This window comes from Melozone crissalis, unplaced genomic scaffold (assembly GCF_028551555.1).
Source record: "Melozone crissalis strain CALT ecotype California unplaced genomic scaffold, PUWL_Pcris_2 ptg000068l_1, whole genome shotgun sequence".
In the NCBI taxonomy this organism is placed as follows: domain Eukaryota; kingdom Metazoa; phylum Chordata; class Aves; order Passeriformes; family Passerellidae; genus Melozone; species Melozone crissalis.
In genome coordinates, this window is record NW_026535846.1 from 14,259,983 (window position 1) to 14,286,137 (window position 26,155).

General features: G+C 41.0%; 2 protein-coding genes across 2 annotated transcripts; one reads left to right on the forward strand and one right to left on the reverse strand.

The window, feature by feature from the left end:
* Positions 1-338: 338 nt before the first annotated feature.
* On the reverse strand, positions 339-15,937 carry COMMD5 (COMM domain containing 5). The gene is made up of 7 exons (XM_054289608.1): positions 15,796-15,937; positions 13,592-13,752; positions 12,455-12,483; positions 9,100-9,150; positions 4,891-4,986; positions 3,147-3,222; positions 339-650 (listed from the first exon to the last, which is right to left on the reverse strand). Exons 1-7 carry the CDS (start codon positions 15,935-15,937, stop codon positions 549-551), a joined length of 657 nt encoding a protein of 218 aa, XP_054145583.1. The 3' UTR covers positions 339-548.
* Positions 15,938-16,084: 147 nt separating this feature from the next.
* Positions 16,085-24,910, forward strand: FAM199X (family with sequence similarity 199, X-linked). The gene is made up of 6 exons (XM_054289599.1): positions 16,085-16,321; positions 19,055-19,274; positions 21,369-21,518; positions 21,834-21,995; positions 23,090-23,350; positions 24,198-24,910. Exons 1-6 carry the CDS (start codon positions 16,134-16,136, stop codon positions 24,366-24,368), a joined length of 1,152 nt encoding a protein of 383 aa, XP_054145574.1. The 5' UTR covers positions 16,085-16,133; the 3' UTR covers positions 24,369-24,910.
* Positions 24,911-26,155: the final 1,245 nt, after the last annotated feature.

Consider the following 26,155-nt stretch of genomic DNA (forward strand, 5'->3'; position numbering starts at 1 on the left):
CACAGTCTTCCAATTTTCTTCCAAATTAGCCTTTAACTATCCATAGCTAAACTATAGTCACTTAGTAAGAAATGAAGCAACAATTTTATGCAAAACTCAAGATCACATTTGTCATACTAGAAGGCAGGAGTGGGTTTGTTATTTTATTTTTTATTTGAAATATTGCAGAGCTTTCTTATGATACATACACATTGATAGGGCTTCCGGTAGCACACTATCAAAAAAAAATTAGAATTCTGAATCATAATCAGAAATAAATGACTCTAACATCTATTAAGATGGTTATTTAAAAAATGTTTTGATGAATCATGCAAAAATGTTCACAAAGAGCATTATACTTTTTCATAGATAAATGTTTTGTTTTTCCTAAGTCTTACAAAAAGAGCTTGTGCTTTAAACACTTGAATTGAAAAAAAATATTTACAGCAGACATCATAAATGCCACATTTAAGTTCATAGAGGCAAAGTGGTGATGGTCCCCTGTTTTGCATTCACCAAACACGCTGAGGGTTTCAGATCTCTTCCATAAACTCCCAATTTAAAAGCGTTCAGTCTTGGATCTTCAGTACGCTCCTCTTCTCCAAATCATTCATTTCCTTCAGTATAAGGGCAACATTGTATCTCAGTTCTTGAAACTTTGCAACTGGCACCTGAAATAGAATGCTCAGGTTAGAAAACACAAGACATTGCAGGAACTTGACTAGGGCATGTCTATGGTTATGGAACCTTCTGCAGTGTAAGGCAAATTTCTCTTAAAATACTTAATTTTTCCAAATTTAAGACAAAGGATTTAAGGTTAATAAAATTCTGGTAATTCAACTAAATCCACATGGAAAAGGAGGATGGGAAAAAAACAGAAGTAACACCTAGATTGTACATTTTCTGTACTGCCTGATGAGAGAAAAGAAATACTCAAGGATGTAAATTGAGAGCTGCTAGGGTGATATAAAAGTCATGGACTGGAAGGAAAGACATCTGGAAGGTTGTGGAGACTACAGAAATCTCAAGCAACAAATTCAAGATATTCTGTTTCTCCAAACTTGCAAGACAAAGGAATTGAGACTCGAGGCCAGACACTTGGCAGCAACCTCAAGAGCAAATGGCACTTCCACTATGTGTGGAAGGCAAAAGATTTAGGGTTAAACACACAAAGCATTTCCAACTGTGCAGGAGACTCATGGCGTCACCATTTCAAGCCTGAGAAACCCAGTGGATGGAAATTTTATCTGTGAAGAAAGAGACCCCCAGCTGGGTGCAGGCACAGCCTGGTGACACAGCCTGGTGACACCAGTGCAGTGCACAAACACACACACGAGTGCCCAGTGCAGTCTGGCTGGTCCCACACAGTCTGCACAGCACTGCCTAATTTACTCCTCAGACTGCACTGAAGACAGCAGTTCTTTTGGCAGAGCCCCTTGTCATCCTCCTGCCCACTCTGGCACAGATACCAATTATATGAGAGGAATCCAACACCTGATTTGCATTTTCCACATATATCAGAAATGCATAAAAAGGCATCATGTCCTTTTCACTTTTGACATATATACAACAAGACTCAAAATGCTGCAATTCCCACTGCTTAAAAAAAACAACTTCAGTCAGAAGCCACACTGTGATTAAAATACCAAATGGAGACCAAAGAGTGTAACTTCTCCCTGTGCTATACACATTTTAAAACTGTTCACAACAGAATTATTTTCTGGACTTACCATCTTACATAAGCCCTGTTAGTTAGCACAACATTCTGAATGTGTTCAAATAAAGGAAAACTGAACATCTGAGGACTATGTTTACTTGCATAAACTTGCTTACTCAAACCAGAACACAAGTTTATTCCAAAGAGCTAACTGTGGGAAGACCTCTCATCAGATCTAGAAATCCTGTCTGAAGTCACACCCTTGGCATTCAGATCCAAGAGGCAGCAACAGCAAAGAGCTGATTCTAGGAGAAGCACACTGTTTGTTATCAGATAGCTGCACTCCTGCATGTGCTGGACAAACACACCTCCACTGCAGAATAACTAAAGGTCTTCCACATTGAGGAAAAGACCCACAAAAAACAAACCCTAAAATCAAACCAAAACAGTCAGAAAAAATGGCACCAAGACCAACACTGGACATGATATGCCAGGAACTAAAGTGGGAATAAACTAGATTTTATCCTCACAAGTGAAACTTACCCTTTTGTAAACGGTTAACCTGGAGTCCATGGCATCATTTAAGTTCCATGGAAGCCCTCAAACACAGTGTATGGGATGCTCTGAGCTGGACAGTCCAGAGGGGTAAATTTGATCTCCTGTGAAGTGACACCCCCAACAGTTTGCAATGTAGCACAGAATTTATGCCCTTCTCTACAGATGCTTTCTTGCAAAACAATTCAACAGCAAAATCAGTCCACCTCTTTCAACCCACAGGGCTTTGGTGCTTCTTCCAGACAACTACTAATGAGAGAACTGAAGCCAAAATCTGTACAGAGTTCAAGTGTAACAATGCCTGCTGTGCATTGAATTCCTGTACGCACCACCATGCTATTCATAGAACAAACAGCATTCCTTTCCAAAGGTTAAAATTATGGAAGAGTTTATGCCATCTTCTGGCAAGCCTTTAAGTACAGTGTCATAAATACTGCCACTGACTAATCCTGTAACAAGCAAAGAGGGTTTTTTTTACTTTCTAGCAGCCAGAACAGTTCTGAAGAAAAAGAATAAAATTACCTCTGCCACAGAAAAGACTGTTACCATTCTCTGCCAAATGCAGAAGGTTTGCAAGTGTCTCATACATTATATAAACTATCCCAGTAATTTTTCTGCCCTCAAGAGACAACATCAGGTCTGAAGGTTACAGTTCATAACAACCCCATAACTTTTAATCAAACCAGACATTATGTAATAGTGCTTTCCAGTAATTAATATTCTTCTAATAAATTGCGGTTCAGCAGAACATGTGCAGGAACAAGGTATGAAAATATTTTGATTGGTATTTCATTAAATATTTCATGTGGCAACACTGAACATGAAGGATTCCAAAGCAAACCAACCAATGGTAATACACCATTTACAAAAGCTTTAGTATTTTAAATAATAATTCAACTTTCTAAATAAAACTAGAAGTGGTTTCCTTACTATTTATTATGGCAATCAGACTTACTTCAAAGCGATGAGCTGTCCCATCTGAAAGCTTCATCATCATCAGAATGGATGGCTGGAGTGCACGGGCCAGTGAACTGAAATTATTTACATCATTAGGATTACAGCAGTACAGATCAGCACTGTGATGAGTACAGCATTGCACATTAACAATTTTAGATGTTCATGTAGGCTTTACACAGGACATGAGTAATTTCAGTCACAGAGTCTGGCTGGAAACTCATGAACACAACAGCTCTGTCCAATTTACCTCAGTATTGAGACTTAACAGTTAATAGTTTAGTAACTGCAAGTTTAGGAGCATTTTCATTTTTACATAAGTGGTTTAGTGGAACTCTGATAGGGATAAGAGCTGGCCAAGTACTGCTAATAATAATGCACAGTTTTCTTATGCAGTTTTCAATGCTGCATTAATCATTTCCATCCCTTCATACATTCAACTGCCACCTCATTCGGGGAATCAGCCTCTTCCAGGCTTCATCCTAAATTTGTGTGTTATTTTATTTGATGACCCAAAGAAGGGAAGTGAGTCATTCTTGTGCAGCTTCCATCAACTGACACTGCCAAAGCCTGCTCAGGTACAGACAGGCACTACAGCCCAAAGCTGCCATACCTCCCTGCAGAGGCTGTTGCTGGATGATAAACAAGAAATCCCAGGGGGAAGATTAACTGAAAACAAAATTAAAAGGAAGGAAAACAAAAACCGGTAATGTATTGCTCCTCCTGTGTAGTTTGGAAAACAAATCATAGGATTTGCTTTCAGCTTGCAAGCACTTTGCCTGAGGATGTTTACCTGGACATTTTGCTCTCCTATCAGTATAGACTCTTTTTCTACAGTGATACCTGTGTGGTGCTTACAGCACTGCTCATCAGAAAGTCACCTGAACAAGTAACTTGTGGCCATTCCAATTTTCTCTTAGGAGTCTTTTTTCTTGATTTCAGGAAGACAATTCTGATCAGCCATGGGCCTTCCTGGCACCAAAGAGACAGCACTCTCTCCCAGATGCAGGTATTCAGACACACAACATGGAGTCACTCATGCTAACAAATTACACTACTAACAAAGACTGGATCATCTAATTTCTTTCAGCTTGGTCTGTCCTGGTTAGGACTGGACAGAGAGCAAACAGCACAGACAACAGGTTTCTGTTTCCTTCTGGGTCTAGCCAAAGATGCATCCCCACATGCCTCTGTTGTGGCAGATGGTAAGAAGCTGTTCACTGCAGGCACAGGCAGGATGATCTCAAAGGCTTTTACTCCTGCTGTGAAAGAAACTAGGAGGTAGTTCAACCAGTTACATAACTATGGCAGTGTAAAGGTGCTGGCCTGAAACTTCTCTCTGTAGAAGCAGAGTACAGGAGATGGAAATTCATTTACCATGTGCAAAAAATGATGATCTGCTTGAGAAGTTGAATAGATGAATACCCTCCCCTGTTCCAGTAAAACTAAGAGCTTGCCTAGCTGCTTGAGGCTCAGTCTGACTAATTGCCATTATCTGTGGATTTGCACCAGCTCTGTTAAGTTTTAAAATAAGAGACTTAAACTTTGAAATGTTACCAGCAGTAAAGTCTACATACACCGACTTCTACACTGTTCAGAAAATTCCACCTGTATCTTACTGTTTAAGGCTACCTGCCAATCCCTAATAGCAAGGCACATTTTGACCCCATTAAAATGTTTAAGCAGCACAAGAAATCAGTTTAATCTTAGGTAATTCCAGGGATGTGCATGATTCTCTGTTGTACCTTGTGGATATAGCTACATCCACTCTCCACTTGAAGTCCTGGATACTTGGCAGCCGACTTCTTTGTACCAGAGCTGTGCCTTCGGAAGGGGGGCGCCTGGAGAGTGGATCAGAAATAGGAGACTGAAATGTAAATCCATAAAAGAAGCAACAATCTAAAGAGAAAATAGAATTCATCAGTACAAACCTGTCCAGAATTTATTTCTCTCCTACATCTGTCCTTAAAGAGGTCTGAATAAGCAGAGTTTTTGTGGATTTAAGATAGTTGTGCTCAGATTATCCCATTTTTGATGCTTAACTATGGTCCATGTTGAAAAAAGAGACCAAGTGACTGTATAATTCTAGTAAACTGATGCCACTACAAAGATTAGTAAGAGTCATTGTGGTGGCTGGCATACCTATTATTTCAATTATATGCAACTGTGAGGCATAGAAAGGGATCTGCAAACATATCCTTACCTTCATGCAAATCCAACAGGAACAAGCAAGCAGAGACAAGACAGATGACTTAGGCAAAACAGTTGCATAAGGTCACTGTTCTTCCTCAGCAAAAACCATCTAGTATTTGCAAGCAGTAATGTTTTGAAATATAATATTAGTGTATTTTGAAGCATATTTAAAAAAAAACCCACAGTGGTTCTTGTTGATCCAACATAATTTACAAACTTTAAGTTTCTTACATGATGTTCACTGCCAACCCCAGCTCAGCCATCAAGATTTTTGCCTAGTCTAATGTGTGAGAAGCCAAGCATTTCATTTGTTACTCATATTGCAGGAAGAATCAGGCTGATCAAGTCCTAGTTTATTTCTGTGTGGAAATACAGTTAAGAGCAATTAAACTTCAGATGGTAGACAACTTTCAAAATTTTAACAACATGCTGAGTTCTGGATAACTAAATGGCAAATCTGATGCAAATACATAATAGCCATTAGATATAGAGGCAGAAATAATTTCAGAATGAGGTCACTGTGCTGGTCCATTCAGGAGGTAGATTCTGGACTTTGAGTTACTCTTTTTTTTTCTCTCTAAGCATCCCATGTCCCTGGAATTTATTTGCAGTACGTTTCAAGGCTACTCCAGTACTTCCACTAAGGGCAGGATAAGAAACATTACATCCTTTATCCATGGTGCTAGACATAATCTAATTACAGACTTTGCATCAGAAAGGAATCCTCTCTGAGCAAACCAAGCACTGTAGGAATGGCAGTCTCACATCACTACTGAGATTCTTGTGTGCAAGTTAGCTGGGCCTTTAGAAACTGCCCAGAAAGATTAATGATCTGATAAGGTACAGGGACTCACAGGCTGAGATCCTCCAAGTGTCCTGCGTTTGGCAAAGGTGATATAAGAAAGAATTTATCTCTTTGGTGAGGGGAGGCTGGGTGGTGTCAGAAGTGAGACACATTCCTTATAGCATGGTAAAGAAATGAGCAAAAAAAAGTAGATCAGCTGGTTCTTACTCATTTACTCATTGTCAGCCCCTGGATAGGAAGTAGGTCAGCACAGCTGGGTGCAGCCATGAGGAGCTGGAGTCCAGAACAGTCATTAGCAGGATTAAACAGTAAGAACAGGCCTTTCCCTCAGCGGAGAGCTGCTGCCAGAGTATTGCTTAAGTTGGAGACTCCCTAAAAATAGCCACACTGCTACTGTTTCCTTAAGACATGTTAACTCCCATCAATGGAAGTCAGTCCATTCAGTGCAGCACCAGCACCCTGGGGGAAGAAAGGAGTTTTAAAAACAGAAAGATATTCTACTTAGCAGTGGTGGGAAAGATCAGGAAATGGTGACCTCCAAAACAGAGGGGAAGCTTTGAATACTGTTGAGAGATGGCATTTCTGTGGTCAAACACAAAGCTTTATTTCTGGTCAGGACTGCACTCCTGTGCCATTCTCCTAGGAAGAGTCACAGCTTCTATGGCTTAGTTTAAGCTTCTGTCAGGACCTTCCCAGCTTGGACAAGACCACAGTGGGAACTGCAAGAATCCTGCAAAGATGACAGAACGTGCATAGTGGCCAACATGCATACAGAAATTACACAGGCTGCTAATCAAGCCATTGATTTCTGAGAGGAATAGCAAAATGGACCAGAAAAGACTCAATGAATCTTACATCTAAAACCTATAGCCTACAATTACATTTTGTAAACACTCTGTGCCAGCAACTGCAATATACTGTCAGCACATTGTGCAGAAGGCAGAAGTCAGAACAAGCAAAAGACCATGGATCAGGTAAAGACCATCCTAGAGACCATACAAGCTGTGCTGGAAAGGATGATACACCTGGTGACAAGAACATCACCTCCTAAAGGATTCAACTCGAAAATGAAAGATTAGAGAACTTGGAGCAGCAGCTGATCTACCAGTACCAAAACTAAAGACAAGTTCTGGATGGTTCCCTATGCACATAACAAGACATTCCTAGCAGGCCACTGAGCAAAAACCATCTAGTATTTGCAAGCAGTAATGTTTTAAAATATAATATTAGTGTATTGAGTCTATGTTGAAGCATACCTAAAGAAACCCACAGTGGTTCTTGTTGATCCAATATAATTTACAAACTTTTAGTTCCTTACAAAGACTGAACAAACTTGTATGTGTGAAATGCTGACAAATAGCACACAGAATGCACCCTCCTGGTAGAAACTAAAGGTACACCATTAGAAAAAAAACCCCAAAACAGTGCATTTATTATAAACATTCAGAGAGGGTGAAGTGTTGTCCTTTCCCTTAAAAGACAGTTTTAATTTCATGTAGTTATTTGATGTGGCAAGTTTTTCTTTCAGTCTACATAGCTTGGTGGAACTGTGGGGACACAAATACAAATGCCAAATACTTCAGAGTTGTTGTTTAGTGAAAAGAACTCCAAAAATAAGATAAGATGCCAGGAAAAGTATTAAAAATGGATTTTTCTGGGTTATCTAGCTCATACTGAATTACTGAATTTTTGATGTCATGCTAATGCACCTCTTACCATCACAAATATATATATTTACAACTCAATAAGCATATGTATGATTCAGTGTTACATTTAAGATTGTAGAAGCAGATCTGTCTAAAAATCAAACCTGAGGTGTTCATCTCTGGTCTCAAAACACAGAGGAAGATTACACTGGATAATCACAGCTTTCAAAATGAGAAAAAGCTAAATTTTCCAGCATCGTGATTTCACAGTAGAAAACAGACAATCATGCATGCTTCAAATTACATCTAAATTTATCTTCCTTCCCTACTGCAAGCAGTATTTCCACTTTGCAACCATGAATTTTGCATTCTTAACACCTATAATTCAAACAGAAGAGCAAAGAAAAGACGAGATGACTGAATTTATTTTTACTCCAAGAACCTTTATCTGTAAGCCAAGATCTTAATCAAAGAAATGAGAAATATTTTTAGCTTTGGTAGCAGCACTCAGACCCTTGAGGGTAACTGAAAAACCACAACTATGATTATTGGGATTCCAGGCAGAGCATCTGAAGCAGCATTGGGTTGGTGATGTCACGTGCTGAGTGACCTCAAGTTTCAAGAAGGAGAGTTGGCCCACAATGATCATCTCAGTCCAACTCCTCGCCCTGTACAAGTCTGCATATTCAAAATATTCCAGATTTTTAATTTCTAGATGTACAATAGGCTAAACATGGTTGAGCAGAGAAACTTCTAGAAAAAGGGAATCCCAAGAAGTGGCAAAAGAGACAGGCTGTTCATAAAGCTCTCAGTTTAGAACTTACTCTAGAGTTACTGAGGAATGTTGCTTAAAAAGTGAATTGTAGAGCACTTGATATCTCATATGTGTTGTCATCAAGTCACTCAGTGTGAATTCCCAACTGAACTGTACATTAAGACTTGAGAAATGCTATCTGAGAGAGCTGCCATGAACCAGAGCAGGTAGGGGGCTTATGAAGCCTGCCTTGCAATGATAATGATGGTAAAAATGTAATTCTGCACTGCATTTTTCATCTGTGGGTATTGATCAACCTCACAGTCTATAGAACATTAGAAAAACTGATGAACACAGAAAAACTGAGAATTGGCAAGAAAGCTACTTAATGCATGTATTGCCATGCATGATGGACATCACACTGTGCTGAATCAAGATAATGGGACAAGTCTTGTTCTCATTAACTTGGAAAATATTGCTGTTCCTTCAATACACCAAGGATTTGTGTCAGCAGAGCTCTGTGCAGCCCTGCTGTCTGCACAATGAAGACACTAACCTGTTACCAAAGACTACACTGGAAAAGTCCACAATGAAATCTTCTGGTATTCTGAAAGAGATAAGCAAGAAAAAACAGTTAGGGATTTTTTGTAACCATAGTTATATGGCCTTACCTGAAAAAACCCTCAATCTCTTACAGAACACAAAAGATGTGTCAACATTTTCCATCTTCCATTGCTTAAAATTGCCAGCTCTTATGTAAGCACTTCAGTATTGATTCAGTCAGGACTCTCAAAAGGACAACCTGTGTTTATATATCAAGAACCCTAAAAACTGCTACATCTGCCCATCCTACCTTGTATGGCAATGGTGTATTTCAAAAGAACCCAGTATTGGCTTAACTTCTCTCAGTAAAGTCAAGAAAAATTTTACTGATGGCTCTGACAAGTGCAGAAGGCAGGCCAGCAATGCATGCTTTCAAAAATCCCAAACTGACATTTTTCATTTCACTTTCACCTCCAGTGTAATGAACACAGAAGGAAATGCCTCTCAACATTCAAACAGAGGCCCTACTTACAAAGGAGCATATGTGGAGACTGGTTGAAGAGACTAACACAGTCCATCTACCCCCACCTTTCCACTCCTTCACCATTCCTTTGACACTGCTGTTGCCTTACAAACAAGCCACTGTTGATTTTCAGTTCAATAGATCAGGCTGTGAATTGCAAAGACCACAGAGCAAACACCATCCATTGAGCTGCCTGTGCCACAGGGACAGTAACCTCCTACAGAGAGGCAGGTTGGACAAGTGGGAGAAGCCACTACAGCTGCTGCCACAGTTAAATCCAGCACTCACCATGAATCAGTGCCCAGAGACATTACTCACCAGTGGCTTGAGACACACAGCAGTGCATCAAAGGAAAATCAAAGCAAACAAGGAAGTTATATGTCCTAAAGAGCTTACAGTGTCTAATGGCCAGAGAAAAAACAACTCATCAACTCACACAGTGGGATGATGAAACAGCAGTTACTACAGCTTCAATTCAGAAGGGGAGCAGTGGGGTTAAACCACATTTTAAAATAGTGCTTGGATAAAAAGAAATTCATTTTAGCAAGCACTAGAACAGTGTTTTTTGGCTGCAAGAGTCTGACTTTCAGAAAAGACAAGACTATTTCTGCAAACATTACTCACACTTTTGTGCAAGTGTATCATTTAGCCCATCCTGACACTGACTGGATACCCTGACTATGTAGTGGAATAGCTGGAGACAGGGCTGTAATATGATTATGATGACACCTACCACAACACTTGATTGACTCAAGAGCATTACTAAAACAGAAGCATTAACACCACCCTTGAGTTTGCATTATTTTTGCTGTGCAATGATCTCACTGGAAATTCTGTTCCTGGCTCCTCAGCACACTTGAGGCCAGTCAGACATGACACAGATAAGATAGAACATGGCACAGTTCAGTCTGAACTACAGATAGCTATCACTTGTCATTGGAACATTCTGAGGAAGGGACTCAAAGGGCAAGAAATGTGTGAAGATGTCTCAATCCCATGTTATTCGCCTGAGTCATAAAGTTATTAAATAATCTGTGAGGGGAGGGAAAAAAAAGCACCCACAATTTAGTGTGAATTTATTCCCACTGGCTCAACCACTCAGGCTAAGAAATAGGGAATTGCAACTTTTTAAAACTAGTAATATTTATGTACTTAATCAGAATTGGGCATGTATTCCAGCCTCTCTCTTCATCAAAACTAGAAGCCAAGATCAGGTACCTCACCAGAAAATTGAGAATTACAGGATATTGTATGGGCAGAATTATATGTCAGAGGTAGAAGTTAGGAAGAGTCCCAGTACTGTGAGAATAATGGGAGCATAGCAGCAACTAGCAGCCCATAAAACACTCAAGTCTGCAAGCAGCACAAATGCAGTTACCTAACTATTGCTGCTAGATAAGCCCTATTAACCAGAACAGTAAGAAAAAAAGATGTACCAAGATATAAAATATATAAAAAAGGTCATCAAGACTGAAAAGTATCTAAGTAAAATGTATGAATAAATCATTAAATGAGAAAAAAACTCCCAAACACTACTACAAAAGTGTAAGTCATTGAAGTGTGGTCAAATGGCAAGGACAGGGACCTGGGAGTCTGCATTTCTGACACAGCCAGCCCAGACAGTGACCTCTGACACTCCTGTACCAACTTTCTCCACTGCTCAGAAGAGGAATATTGACCCAGCCAGAGAATTTGGCATAGAACTTTAGTATTCTTCATTATTCCATAATCAAGCTTGGCACATTCTGTGTGCACCTCAAAAGACACCAGCTCCCACTGGGCCAAAAGCAATTCATCAGCTTCTTACTGACCTGCTTTAACCTGGGTGTGAACTCCATGACGTGGCAGAGGCAGCAGCTTGCATTTGAGCTTTCAAGACAAAAGGCAGGCCAAACTCCAGCACTGAGCCACAGACACAACAGTATCAACTTGCAAGGCACCTTTCACTATGGCCCAAATGCCACCTTTCATTGATTACACCCCAATTACATCTGCAGTTTTAGCTTGCCTGAAGTTGCTCATAAAGTAAATTGTGCTTATGATTTAACTGCTTATGAGGAGAAAGCCATTATTGTACAGGTTAATGGACAAATAAGGATGAAAAATGACAGAATTAGAAACATCTGTTTCTCCTAGGTAGCAATCAGAATGTTAAAGAAATGTGCAAAAATAGTGTTTTAAAATAATTAAGCCTTGGTGCAGATGTTTCACTACAGAGGAAAACATCAACTGCTGTTATTCTCTCATTGCTACTGAATATAGAAATAAGGGAAAACCTATAAATATTACTAGCATCTGACCTCTAGCTTTTAGGATATGATCCCTTCAGATATACTCATGGAAGACTGATATAGATTTTGTCAAAGGCTGTAACAAAGGTCATGATTTCTTGGGTAATGGGCACGAGAAATCATAGCTGAACATGGTGGTCGGGTTTCATGAACGTTATATCATTGACCTTTCAAAGAAGGAGAGAAGTAGGGCAGTTCTTAGCTTCTGAAATGCTACCACTGTCTTACCAAACACTTAAAAAAATATTGCAGGGCAAGATGGGGATGGCAGAGAGAAGGTCACTCATATTTGCATAACCTACATTACAGAATAAATCAGACCATTTTCCCCAGCAGGTGAAATAAAACTGCTCATGCTCAGTGCTAAATCAAGTCTTACACAACACCTGTTTTTTCCCTCTGCCTTTACATGATGTTTGGCAACAGATGCATTAAGAGGCACTTACAGGTAATTTTTATATCAACTTTTTAGTGTAAAAATGTTAATTTGGGGAAGCAGTTACATAAAAGCCATGAAAAAACAAACATTAAATGACTGGTGTATGCAGGCATACCTGAGCTCCTTCAAGTCTTCTTTAAAAACCTGAAAAGACAAGGAAGATGAAATTTTACATGATATAGCCTTAAATTATAATTTCTTACCTACTGACACAATAGTGGTCACTTATTTGGTATCTCTCCCCAAAAATTTTAAACTTGAGTGCCAGTAGTTTTGAAGTGACTGGTAATATATTGAAAATAATTTTCAGAAGTGTTCAATCAAGTTGTGATTTAAAGACCTAAATATCTTGGAAGCCTTTATTTTTCAAAATAACACTTCTGTCACTTCTTTTATGTAGCTATTCAGAAACATTTTTCTTTTAGACTGGCTATATGCCCTTATTCTCAAATACATTTTGCAGTAACTTGTTTAAACTATGACAAGAAAAAGGAAATGGCAGAAGATAAGATCTGAATATTAAAAGCATACTTCCACTATATTTCCTGCAATATGGGAGCTTTCCCAGTATGCCTGGGTAAATATGAAGCTGTATCTTAAACAACTGGTAAACTGGAAACCCTGAAGTGGCTCACTCACATAAAAATGAGAAAAGAAAACTGTAAGGTAAGGGAACATGAAAACTTAAGAAAATAACCATGAAGATGGGATAGGGGTTGGGAACATGGTGGGTGTGTGCATATTCACACCAGACATCCACAGCATAAACGGAAACTGCACTTTCTTCCAAATTCCACTATATTGTTCTGGCCTTAATACCTTCCTTCCTCTATGGAAGAAATGTGAACAAAGGAGGCAAACAAATATGAGAAATTGAAAGCATGGGCAAAAATGAGTGGTATGTGTGAACACCCAGTAAGAGTGAGTGTTGATGCCTGTGAAATAACATTTTGCTATGATTTCTTTGGCAGTTTTAATTTATGAGTGAAAACAAACATGCACAGTGAACAAGATACTGAAGTAGAAATAGATATAGGAATCTTTTTCCTGAAGCTTAAATATTTTTTCAAAAAGCTCACTCTAAATCTACCCAAAAAGTGAAATAATGATTTTAACAGTTTCTTCCAACAACTTTAACTTGGAGAATCATTTCTATGTGCATTTTCCCACCCAGGCAAATGAGATTTAGATGGTGACTTGTGTCTGATGCAGCTTTTACCTTATCAAGGCTCCAAGTACTCCCAGAACTTACTTCTTGTTTGAAAGTTGATAAGGGGAGTCTCAAGGCTTCTCGGAGGAGGGTGTACATGCCAGAGATGAGGAAAGCAAGTTGCTCTTCTGAGAGGTTAGCACTTTCTGCAATCAGCCTGACAGATTCCCTGCAGTCTTTTCCTTCCAATGCATTAACAGTGACTGTGAATAAGAAAAAAAGGCAAGATCCTTGATTTACTCAACGGTGTAGCTCTTGACTTTGATGGTCAAAGGTGCATTGACAAAACTCTTACCACAGGGAGAAGCCTCACAGACAAAAATTAAATCAATCATTGAGACAGTGTAGCAGAGCCTGCAACACCACTGGCTGGATAACCTTCAGATACTGTTACATGCAGTTTTTACATGGGAACTGACCAGGTACATGAAACTGCATCTCATTTTTTACATTAGTCTTTGTTTAGCAATAGAGTAACAGCAACAGCCTCAAAAAACAAACCTGGTGCAAGTGCAAGAGCGATGTAGATAAACAGTGTTGAAATCCATCACATCTTCAAAGATTACAAAACCTTCAGAGGAAAAACTGCAACCCTGCAAACAGTGAGTCACAGGCCAGCAGGAGCAGACAGCGATGGGAGATTGGTGCCAGCTCTGCATAAGCAGAGGGAAGCTGTGCCCACCCACTGCAGGGGAATCTGCACTGGGGTCACTGCCCTGGCTCCAGGCACTTGGTTTGGGAGGACTGTCCGCCCCTGCTATGGTAGGCAGCATTTATTGCACTCCTGAAAGCAGGTGATAGCTTACACCAAAATCAAACCCATACAGTCAGGCTGACTGGCACTGAAAAGGCTTTTCAGTCTCTATGTTCCTGCACTAGACAGCAAATGTAGTTCAACATGTGTACTTACTTCTGTCCCAAATGCCTCTGCCTGTACACAGCTTTACTATTTCAAGAATTACAAGGAACCCCTGAATACATTGATAATTTCTGCTACTGTGCAGCAACACTTTTAGAGACAAACCAGCTACCAGATGTTTTGAGTCCTTCAAATCAAAAAGGAAATCCCTGACAAGATGTTAGCTGAGAGAACATGCCAGGGTCACACCACGCTGGGCAGCAGCTACCCTCCAGCAAGGTGTGCTTTCACTCCACTAATCAACTCTTCCATTATTCCATGATTGTTTTACACACCATAATTTACTCAAGTGTGTAACTCTTGATTTTGATGGTCAAAGGTGCCTTGAGAAAATTCTCACTAGAGGGAGAAACCTCACAGACAAAAATGAAATCAGTCATTGCAAATCTTACAGCCTCAACAGGACACCTGTACCTGGGGGTTGCTGTATTGTCTCCTGCACATTTTGTAGATGCCCACGGGGTCTCTGACTGCCACACACAGCCTGACAGGGACTGAGCTGTTGCCTCTGGGACACAGGGATGGGAGAGGAATGACTTTAACAGCACTCAGCTGATTTTGAGGCCCATCCACAGCTGCAGAACTCCGTTCCTCATTATTTCACAGAACTGTAGAATACAATGAATCAAGCCCCTCATTTTATTTAAAGCTCAGCTCTAGCTTCCTGTTGGGAAAAGCAAAGGGAAGTGCTCCAGGAAGCTGCAGCCCTCCAGCTGCAGCCCTCCAGCTGTCACGTAATCACAGAATGTTCTGAGTTCTAATGGACTCCGAAGGATCATTGAGTCCAGCTCAGCCCTGCACAGGATACCCCAAGAATCCCACCATGTGCCTGAGGGAATTGTCCCAACACCCCCTGAGGTCTGTCAGGCTGTGATCACTCACGGGGGAGCCCGTTCCAGTGCCCAGCACCTGCCAGGGAGAGAATCTTTTCCTCATAGCTAAGCTGAAGTGCCCTGACTGAACATTATGTTGTTCCCTCGTGTCCTGTCACTGGTCACCAGAGCGGGCATCAGTGTCCGTCTGTCCGCAGCCTGTTGAGAGGAGGCTGGAGCCGGCTTTGCGGTGTCCCTGCAGCCCCCTCCAGACCGAACGGAGCAGGTGACCTCAGTCCGGGCGGCTTCCCCACTATGGCCTTTCACCACACCCTTGAGTGTCCTTTGGAAGCTCTCTAAGAGCTGTCCTTGCCTTCCCGAGAGGACCCACGGCTTCCTCGGGGAACGCGGCTGCTGCCCATGGGCTCCGCCTGGAACCCCGCGCGTCCCTGTGCGGGGGCAGCGCGGCCCTTCCGCGCCGGGGCAGCGCCCCGCGGGCCCCGCACGGGCCCTACCTTTGAGGAGCCGCCGGAATGTCTCCTTGCCCACGTCCTGCACGCCCCTGGCCATGGCTTCTACCTCGGCCGGCACTCGCGGGCCCAGGAACCCGCGGCCACCGCCGCCCTCGCCGAGCCCCTGCGCCGCGCCGGCCGCCATGGCCGCGCCTCCCGCCCGCTGGCCGCGCGCCCTCCCCGCGGCAGGGGGCGCTGTGGGGGCGCGGCGCCGGAAGGAGCGGCCGCGACAGCGCGGCGCGTCCCGGGACCGGCCGCTGATGGCGGCGCCGCCGATGCCGTGTGCCCGAGGCGCTCCCGCCGCCGCCTGAGGCGCTCCCGCCGCCCCCGCGCCCGCCGCCATGACCGAGGAGCCGTACGAGAAGTTCCTGACCCCCGAGGAGCCGTGCCCGCTGCTCTCGCACCAGCACCCGCCGCGGGGCGGCAGCTTGAGCCTGAGCGAGGAGGGCTGCCTGGACGTCAGCGATTTCGGCTGCCAGCTCTCGTCCTGCCACCGCACCGACCCTCTGCACCGCTTCCACTCCAACAGGTCCGCTCGGCGCTCGGGGCGGCCGGGCCGGGTCATGCTGAGGGCCGGGCCGGGGTGCGGGGTCGCGGCGGGGTCGGGGCCGCCCCTGGCAGGGCCGCGCATCCTTCCCCGGCTCCTGTCTGCGGCGGGCCGGGCTGCAGGTGCCCCCCGTGTCCGCCCCACGCCCTGCTGGGTCACCCTTCCCCTTAGCTTGGTCTGGCTTCGGCTCATCACGTTACGGTTGACGGTGTGAGCTGGGTGGGTTTTTTAAGATGTGCTTTTTCATAGAATCACAGAATGGTTGGAAGGGACCCTAAAGGTCATCTAGTTCCAACTCCCCTGCCCTGGCTGGGACACCATCCACTTGAATCAGGATGCTCCTACCCTCAGTCTGAGTTTCTTAATTTATGAGATTTTGAATTTTTGAGGGCTGTAGGCAGCTACAGAATGGTGTGTTTATAAGACTTAAAGGCAGGCCTTGCATGGTCACCAGGCAGACCTTCAGAGATTCAGAATGAGCTAGGCGGCGTGGTGACTCCACTGACTCCTGCAGAAACATTTCCACCCCATGCTGCTAATTAAGGGCAAATTATTCTGCCTGTAATTTATAGAAGTGCTAATACAGCTCTGCAAAGAAATTCCAGTTGTGTTCATAAAATCAAAATCACAGTCTTGCTTTCCGAAAAACCTAGTTCTGCTAATACGTAGTATTAAGCTTGAATATAGCAATAGCTTTCTTTGAGAATACTCTATGAGATTTCAGTCTCCAACATACATGTCTCCAACATTCCTGTTCCAGTCTTGCAAGATTCTTTTGTGGGTTATTAGTATTTCTGTGGCACAATTATGAAGAGTGAGTTTGTATCAAGTCTTGAAAATTGCACTTTAAAAGTGTCATTCGCAAGGGCAAACTTTTAATTATACATTCTTAAATGATTCAGCATGAAGAGCATTGATCAAACATGATACACTCTCATAGTATAGTTCTTGAGTCATAAGACATGAGCAGTAAGATATATTCTTAGAATATCTGTAAATAAATGTGTGATAGTCACCAAATTTGCATTTAATTAATTTTGTACATTTCTCTGTATTGCCTTCCCAAGTGTGTTGCTCAGGTTTGCTCTATTTACAAGCCCAGGTTTGTAACCCAGGCTTCTCAAGGGGTTGTTTGACTTCTTTGGAAAAGGACATGCCCTGTCTTGCACTGATTAAGCCATTGCAGATGTGCAGCTCAATCTGTGGTGTTCACATAAGGCTTTCTATTTTTTGAAGTTAGGAGTAATTTTAATGCAGTTCCCCTTTGTTGTTAATCCAGTTCACCCCAGGGAGCACAGCAGCCCCCCAGCCATGAGAAGGTGAGGCTGGCTGCCTGCACCTGGAGTGTCTGTGTAGTTTGTTGGTGCTAGAGCCCCTGTACCTCATCCTTTGTTTTGATATGTCTTTGGAACTTTGTCCACTCTATCTCTCATTTCATTATTATTTCATGGATTCTGAAGGTGTATTCATGTTGAGTGGTGTGCTGTGTCACCACAGTTTTGTTTTGCTCATTCCCAGTGGATTGCCTTGCCCACAAGAGTCTGTACCAGCAAGGCTTTGCACATCTATAGGGGATGCAGAAAGGGAGGCAGGGCAAGAACTCCTGAATCTGCTACGAGGAAAGTTTTGGAAATGTCTTTAACATTGGATAAATTCACATCTGGCCAAGTAGGTGTGGGAGTAAATCCATCACAAACATATTTAGCCAGCCTGGTATGTGGTTTAATGAGATTGAGGACCAGCCTTTCTGCTGATAGGATTGCTCAGTGTGATAGAAGAGTGTTTTCTAGTTAGCCAGGCTGAAGTGGGCAGGCTGATGGAACAGGAGTTGATTGTGTGGGTTTGTGTGGTGCATTTTAGAAGCCCTTTTCAAATTGTTTTGGCCATATTGCAGTGCTGTGCTGACTCATATTTGTCTCGACCTACTTTTCTCCAATATGTAAAATAAGTTCCAGATATGGAGACTGATTTCATGAGCTTGTTACATTCTGGCTTACTCTCATTAGAGTAAAAAATCTGTTCTGTGAAAATTGAGTTCTCAATAGCTTTCCTTTAGCAACAACTTCAGCTAGCTTTGTAATGAGGCAAAAAAGTGTTTAGTTTTGGCATGGTATCATTTTCACACAGGTCTCTTCCCCACCCTACACTGTGCCATGTCCAATGGTTTTGACATTCAGAGTTGTGAATAATAGATCCATAATATGTTTCCTTATTAAGCCTTAATTTTGTGGGGGACTGTCAGCCTGGAATTTCTTCTTGACTTCTATTTGTCTTGAAGTCAAATTGATTAATTACTTACTTCTCTTTATTCCAGTTTATATGGAAGTTTAAATATTCCAATACATGGAAAATTTTATTTTTAGATCAGTGTGTTTTGAAAACCCAACCAGCAGCAAAACAGGGTCAATTTCCATATTACAGGAGCCATAGTTCTGGGGTAGAAACTGACAATAAAGGTGTAATTATACTAACTGTATATGGAATTTTGCCTTGATATTTGTTACACTGTGTTCCCTTTGATGTTGTTGATGTACTTTTAAAAATACTTAAAACCAGAATACTTCAATTTACACAATTATAACTTATTTCAATAAAATCAATGTGTAGTATCACTGACTAGCAAATTTGAGATAGTTTTACAAGGCTTAAAGGAATTTCTTAGCACACATGATGCCAATGTTTGCTGCTCTCTAATTGTGTTGTCCTGTTTTGCAGGTGGAACTTGACATCTTGTGGGACGAGCGTGGCCAGCTCGGAGTGCAGCGAGGAGCTCTTCTCATCCGTGTCTGTGGGGGACCAGGATGATTGCTACTCTCTGCTGGATGACCAGGAGTTCACCTCTTTTGATCTGTTCCCCGAGGGCAGTGTCTGCAGTGATGTCTCCTCCTCTATCAGCACTTACTGGGATTGGTCAGACAGTGAGTTTGAGTGGCAGGTAAACTGGTTCCACTGGAAATGTAAAATTTTGTGTAGACTATTGCATGCTGGATTTAGCTGTAGTTAAAAAGTGATAGAATAGCATGTCCTGAGTTGGAAGGGACCCACAAGGATCACTGAAGTCCAGCTCCTGGTCCTGCACAGGACAAGCCCAGGAGTTACACCCTGTGTCTGAGAGTGTTGCCCAAACACTCCTTGAACTCTGTCAGGCTTGGTGCTGTGATCACTGCCCTGGGGAGCCTGTTCCACTTCCCCAGCAGCCTCTGGGGGAAGAACCTTTTCCTGATACCTAACTTTAACTTCCCCTGACCTGGCATCCTGCTGTTCCCTTGTGTCCTGTCACTGGTCACCAGAGAGGACAGATTGCTGCCTCCCACTCCTCTTCCCCTCTTGAGGAAGCTGTAGACAGCTATGAAGTCTCCCCTCAAGTCTCCTCTTCTTCTGAACAAACCAAGTGACCTCAGCACTTGTTTCTTTGTAACTAGGAGCACATATCTGAATCTTGAATGATAGAAAAAATGTTTTGTTTCATTTTATTCCAACCTACTTAATCAGGAGGGGAGACTGAAGGTCAGCTCTCCTAAGAAGGTTGCTTACATATTGTGGTTGTTTGGTTTTAGGGATCAGTGTGTGTTTCTTGTAGCCATGAGCTTAGAGTCTGTGTACTGAGGATCTGCCCTGCTAATGAAATCTGGTTATAGATATCTGGTCCTACTGATACTTTCTAGGTAAAGTGTACAAACTCTTGCCATAGCTTATTCCTATAGTATTTTTTCTATCCCAATAAGAGTACATAGCTCATTTTGTCTCACCAGAAGGTGAATCACATCCTTTTCCCAAGTCTGTGCTGGATGCAGTCCTCATTGGGTATTTCTAGTTTGTGATAGTCTTCCCTGTTCAGCAGTTTTTCAAACATGATATGCATTTCTAGTACATTATAGACCTAAATTGACTTTTTATATTAAAGATTTAAATCAGCTATGAATGTATACATGACTTTGAAATAGGCAAAATAGGGTTTCAGAATTTATTGGGGAATACTTGAAAATTTTGTCATAAAGCTCAGTCAGAGCATGTAGAGAGTCTTGTAAGGACAGTACAGGAACTGAAAACTGATTTCAAGAAAGCTCAAATCCTGTTCCAGAAGATGCAAGTGAACTGGAGACGTGTACTGAGATCAGCTTTGAATTTCTGACTGGCTTAGTCCAGCTGCTGGTCTCAACAATGTATGTTATATCACTGCAGTTACAAGTGTGTGTGTATAATGCAGTCTGTAGGAACAGCTCAGGTTGGATCCCAAAGATTCAGAGCTTTATTGAGTTGTGAGATTTCAATTGCCTGATAAATATGGCAATTGTTTTGAAAAGATGCCATTTCCTATGCCTTAGCTAGCTGACAGAATGTTTGATTGGTAACCAGATTTTTTATTACTCTTTGTTTTTTAAAACAAGCTTTTCTCAAGAGACTTGCTTGATTGGATTTGTAGGATTTTGGAAAGACTTTTTTGTAGCTCTTTATGGTGTTATCTGGCAGAATCTGAGCACAAGTAATCCAGCTGTCCCACTTTAACTGGAAGTGCATCCAGAAACCACACATCAGTTGTATAAATGAAGCTAGCTGAAGTTCTCAGTTGCTTCCAGGCAAATGGCAGTGATTTTTATTTAATTTTCTTGTGTAATTATGGAGTTTGGTAGGAATTACAGACCTACTTTAAAATTATCTTCCTTAAACTAGATATGCTCCAAAATGGGAGGTTTAGATTTAGGTTTGGATTGTAATGGACAGTTTCCACTGATGGAGAAGGGAAATAGTTGAAGTGCAACTTCAGTCTGTGTTTTCTTGAACACAAATTTTTAAAGAGGATTGATAAGTACAGAACAGTGTGAATTGAGTTTGCTGCACTTGCTGTTTACGGGAAGATTCAAGGGAGTATTGCAGGTTTATGAGTAATTAGAAAGAGTTTGTTAAAGTACAGAGATAATCAATGCTTTGCTAATTTGATGGTATGTTTTGAATTGTTAATAGTGTTAGAATAATTTACAATCTGCCTACTCTATTCTAAAGCTTTGTTCTTCCTTTTGCATGTTACAAGTTGCCTGGCAGCGACATTGCAAGTGGGAGTGATGTGCTCTCTGATGTTATACCGAGTATTCCAAGCTCTCCCTGTCTGCTTCCCAAAAAGAAAAACAAGCACAGGAATCTTGATGAGCTTCCATGGAGTGCAATGACAAATGATGAACAGGTGACTTTTTTCCCTATGTGAGAACTGCAATGTACAGAAGAGCTTCCAATTAAAAGACACAAAGGCCATCCTGTTTGCTGCAGTGTAAATGCAGACCTGTGCAGAACTATTTGATTCTTAAAACTAAACCTTGTCCTTTGGATCTATAGGAGCCAGTTTAATGCCTACTCAAGTTTTCACCCTAAGTTTTTAAGGATACCCAAAGATAGAACCATGATATTTGAGCATGTTTTATTCTGTCAATTCTTTATTTCTTCTGTCTCTCATTTAGAATCAGTAATACTTCAAAATCACCTGCCTTTCTTTGGGTCCTAGGTTGAATATATTGAATATTTGAGTCGCAAAGTCAGTACAGAGATGGGCCTTCGAGAGCAACTTGATATTATTAAAATTATTGATCCTACTGCTCAGATCTCACCTACAGATAGTGAATTCATTATTGAATTGAACTGTCTCACAGATGAAAAACTGAAACAGGTGAGTTAAGGTTTGTACATTTGACTTCAGAGTTTCAGCATCGGATTGTATCTGGCAAAATCTTATGAACTTGTGATCAATTTTTATGCATAATCATTAGATGTTGAGAGAGACACTACAGCACAATACTGTCAGTGACAGAAAATAGAGTTCAAAAGCATATTTGTATGTATTAAACCTTGACATAAGACTGGTTGTATATTCTCATTGTGTGTTAAGCCAGAGCTGGGGAGTGTGTAATGGGTTATGTTGTAGACCTGGTGCTGCTTATGGCACTGTACTCCACTTCATGACCATCAGCTAGCTGAGAGTCTTCATTTGCTCAGTGAATGTAAACTAGCATTTAAAACTTAAAAAAATTGGAATTTATTGGGGAAGACCATAAATTTCATGTAGAAAGGGATAGAAAATAAAGCATTTTAAAGATATTACAAGACGCAAATTATAACCAAGAAGTGTGCCTGGCTGATGGGGTAGATACATCCTACTGTCTTCTCAGCCATTGAATTATTGAGATGTGTTGTTGGAAAGAGATGCAGTGTCCATACAAGCTGAACTCCTCAGTGTTGCACTGATAATGATGAAGGTTAAGTTGAAAATGGAAAACATTCACTGCTTTTATGAGCTTGGTCCTTTTCATATTTCAAACATTTTGTGTCATCTTAAAGTAGAAAAGAGCTTCTTTATTTACACACACTTTTGTGTGAATGTACTTAGCAAAATAAAAGGGTTTGATACATTAAGTAAACAACTTAATTCAGTTGAACTTAACTGATATTCCTGTTTGTTGTTGAAATAATAACATATTGTTACATAGTCACAAACCTGACAGGCAGAAGAGAAAAGAAGCCCCCAGCCCTTGCTACATATTTTTCTTCCTTCCATAGTGAAATGTCACAAATGTTAACATAGTTAAGTTCTCTGGGTCACTCCAGATTGCTTGTGATTTAAGCAGCCACAATAAAATGTTTTAAAAGCCTTACTGAGCTGACCCAATAACTCCATCATTATTAGATTGTGTTTTTTCCATGAAAAGCAGGATCTCAGTGCAGCATTTATCAGACTGCAGTAATTTTGCTGCCTCTGTTCTAAAGGTAAGAAGCTATATCAAGGAACACGGACCTCGGCAGCGGTCTGCAAGGGACAGCTGGAAAAGGAGCAGCTACAGCTGTGCAAGCACCAGTGGTGTGAGTGGTGCCAGTGGCAGCAGCAGCAGTGCCAGCATGGTCAGCTCAGCCAGCAGCAGCGGCTCCAGCGTTGCCAACTCCGCCTCCAACTCCAGTGCCAACATGAGTCGAGCGCACAGCGACAGCAATTTGTCCACAAGTGCTGCAGAGAGAATCCGGGATTCCAAAGTAAAGTTTCTAGTTATGGTGTCTGTGTTGATTAAGCTGTCTTAACTCCTGAAGCCTGCTCATGGGATCTTACCTGGGATGTTTGTCCTGAAGGAGCAGAGTAACTGAGTTGTCTGTCTAAGTCAGTGATCATAAGGAGTTTAAACTTGTGCTCTTCCCATCACTTCTAACCAGAAGCCTGGTGTTTGTAGTAGTAGATATTCTAATTCCTTTTGTTTAGGGTAAGTTGAGCGGGCTTGAATAAGGGCTTATGTATCTAACTTAAGAAAAAAATAGTTTAAGAATGATCACCCTAATTAAGGCATAATTTCTGGACAGCAGAGACACCCGTGATGCTTTTTGGTTTTTTTCTCAACTAGAAGTTTCATCAGGCTTTTTTAAAGTTCTTTATTTTTTGAGCATGTCTCATGTAATTCCTTGGTGAGAAGGCACCCTCTGAAGCATGTCTCATTTAAAGTAGAACTGTGGCACTCCTTGTGTCCCCATAATTTAAATTTCAGGTGTGAAGGAGTGGAGCAGTTCTTTCTTGTTTTCAGCGTCTTGGGTTTGTTAATGTAAGACTGTAACATTTCTCCAGCAATAAGGATTCCTTCAATGAGTGACTTGACTATGCAACATCACAGGTTAGTGTTGTGCCTCAGAATTCAGTTCTGGTAAATGGTCTTGATATTTTAATATTAGGTATGATTTTGGATGAATGTTTACACCACTGCTGAGAATTCGTATTTGTTATTTTTCAGAGCAGATGTTATTTTAGAGGTTAATTTATATTTGCCAGCTTTAGAGGTGTTTTTTTTCTAATTTACAGAACAAAATCTTATGTTTTGTCTGTTCTGTATTTTGACAGAAACGTTCCAAGCAACGGAAACTCCAGCAAAAGGCCTTAAGGAAGAGACAGCTGAAAGAGCAAAGACAGGCTCGTAAGGAAAGACTGAGTGGATTATTTCTTAATGAAGAAGTGCTGTCTTTAAAAGTGACTGAGGAGGACCATGAAGGAGATGTGGATGTTTTAATGTGACAGGGGTGAATTTATCAGTGTTCTTTCTAAGCCTTAAATGTATTATCCTTATTGTTTACATATGTTTCTTGACCAAATTTTGATTAGTATTAACAATACAAACCAGATCTTTTCTCAAGTGTAATTTTGCTAAGAAGGTCTAAGTATTGAGTAACTTCAGCTTTTTGAGACTAATTTTGCAACGAAGAATTCAGAAACTTACTTGTCTTCTGAAAAGCTGCTGAATAGATGTGATTTTAAAGAAATTTGAACTTGGCTAACATGCTAACTTACTTGCACGTAAGTCTAGGGGTACTTTTGGATGACACAAAGCATGCATTACTATGCTTCAGCTTTTTTAGGTTTTTTTCAGCTTTGAGTTAGTATTACACTTGACTTTTTCTGTCCTCCTTTTCTGTTATTAGGGAGATTGTTTAGCATGAGGAAAAATCTTTTGCTCTCTGGGGCTTTCTTCAGCCTTGCTCTTGGTTTGTACAAAATCCAAGTACTGTTGATACTTTTCTAAAAGTTTTGATTTAAATTAAACTACACAGAAAACAAGAAGCAGAGAATCTCTAATACAAATACCGCCTAAATAATGTAGTTCTTAGGAACCAACTAAAAATTAAAAAAAAAACCTCATAGTAATTGCAGACTTAGTCTTCAGAAGGTTATTTTGTTGCTCAGTATCTTAGGATTGTTACTAATGGTTCACCAATACATCCCTAGTATTTCTGTGAAAAGATTCTTATAAAAACACATTTATGAATTGAAAATACACTAACCTGCAATTAAGTTGTCAAGGACACTACTTAAAATAGTTAAAAACACTACTGGAAACAGAAGTGCAAACAAGTGGCACACAAATTCAGTGGTTTTCTTCCCCAGAAGCATATCTAAATATATTTAATTCATATTGTTGACAGGAGAACTTAATTAATGCAGCTGTACTTTTTAAATTGTATGTTTAGCTGAGGTTGTCTTCTGTGTGGGTTGTTGCACCATGACATGTATCAGAATTCTCCTTTTGTTGTCTATCAGCTTTTGAAATTTCTCATGATAAGAAAATTAGGTAAAATTGTGACTTTCAGGTAGGGAAGTAGTAGTAGTTTCAACCTTTTTCTTAACTCTGACAATCTTTAAGCTGATTTTAGTTTTTATCTTGGAACTACTTTTATAGAACTCCTTCCCCCATGGCTGAGATAAAAATGATAGTTCTAAATTTTAATGTGAAATTTAACAGTGTATAAAAGTGTTTTTGAGTTCTGAGTTTAGGAAATGATTTTTTTATTATGTTGATGCTTCCTTACTTTAATTTTGCTCTTGAATTAAGGAGTTTGACAGTTTAGTGTGGCCACAGGTGTCTGTAATTGCGGGATATAGCCCAATCCTACAGAATGCATGGTCAGCTTTAGGACTACTGACATTAATGTTCCATGCCCTGCACAGACTTACTAGCCCTGACAGCTGAAATATTTTTCTTTCAGAGGTGGCATTCCTTTTAGCCTTAAAATAAACTGACCAGTAAATTATCTGAACACTGGCCTCTGAAAGGGTTTTGATAAGAAATAAATGGGGTCCATAGTCAAACTAATGTGTTTGAACTTAGTGCTGCTCTACAACAGGTCCCCAGGCTTGACCACTGACTGACTAAAAGCCAGGTAATGTCATTTTAAGCTCAAGTTAGCTGTCCCATGTGGCCAGTTCTCTGTCCAATAACCACAAGTGTCTGTGACCTGTCAGTATTTGCTTGTACTGTGCTGTTGCTGATTGATGCCTCCCTCCTGTATAATCAATACTGAAAACTT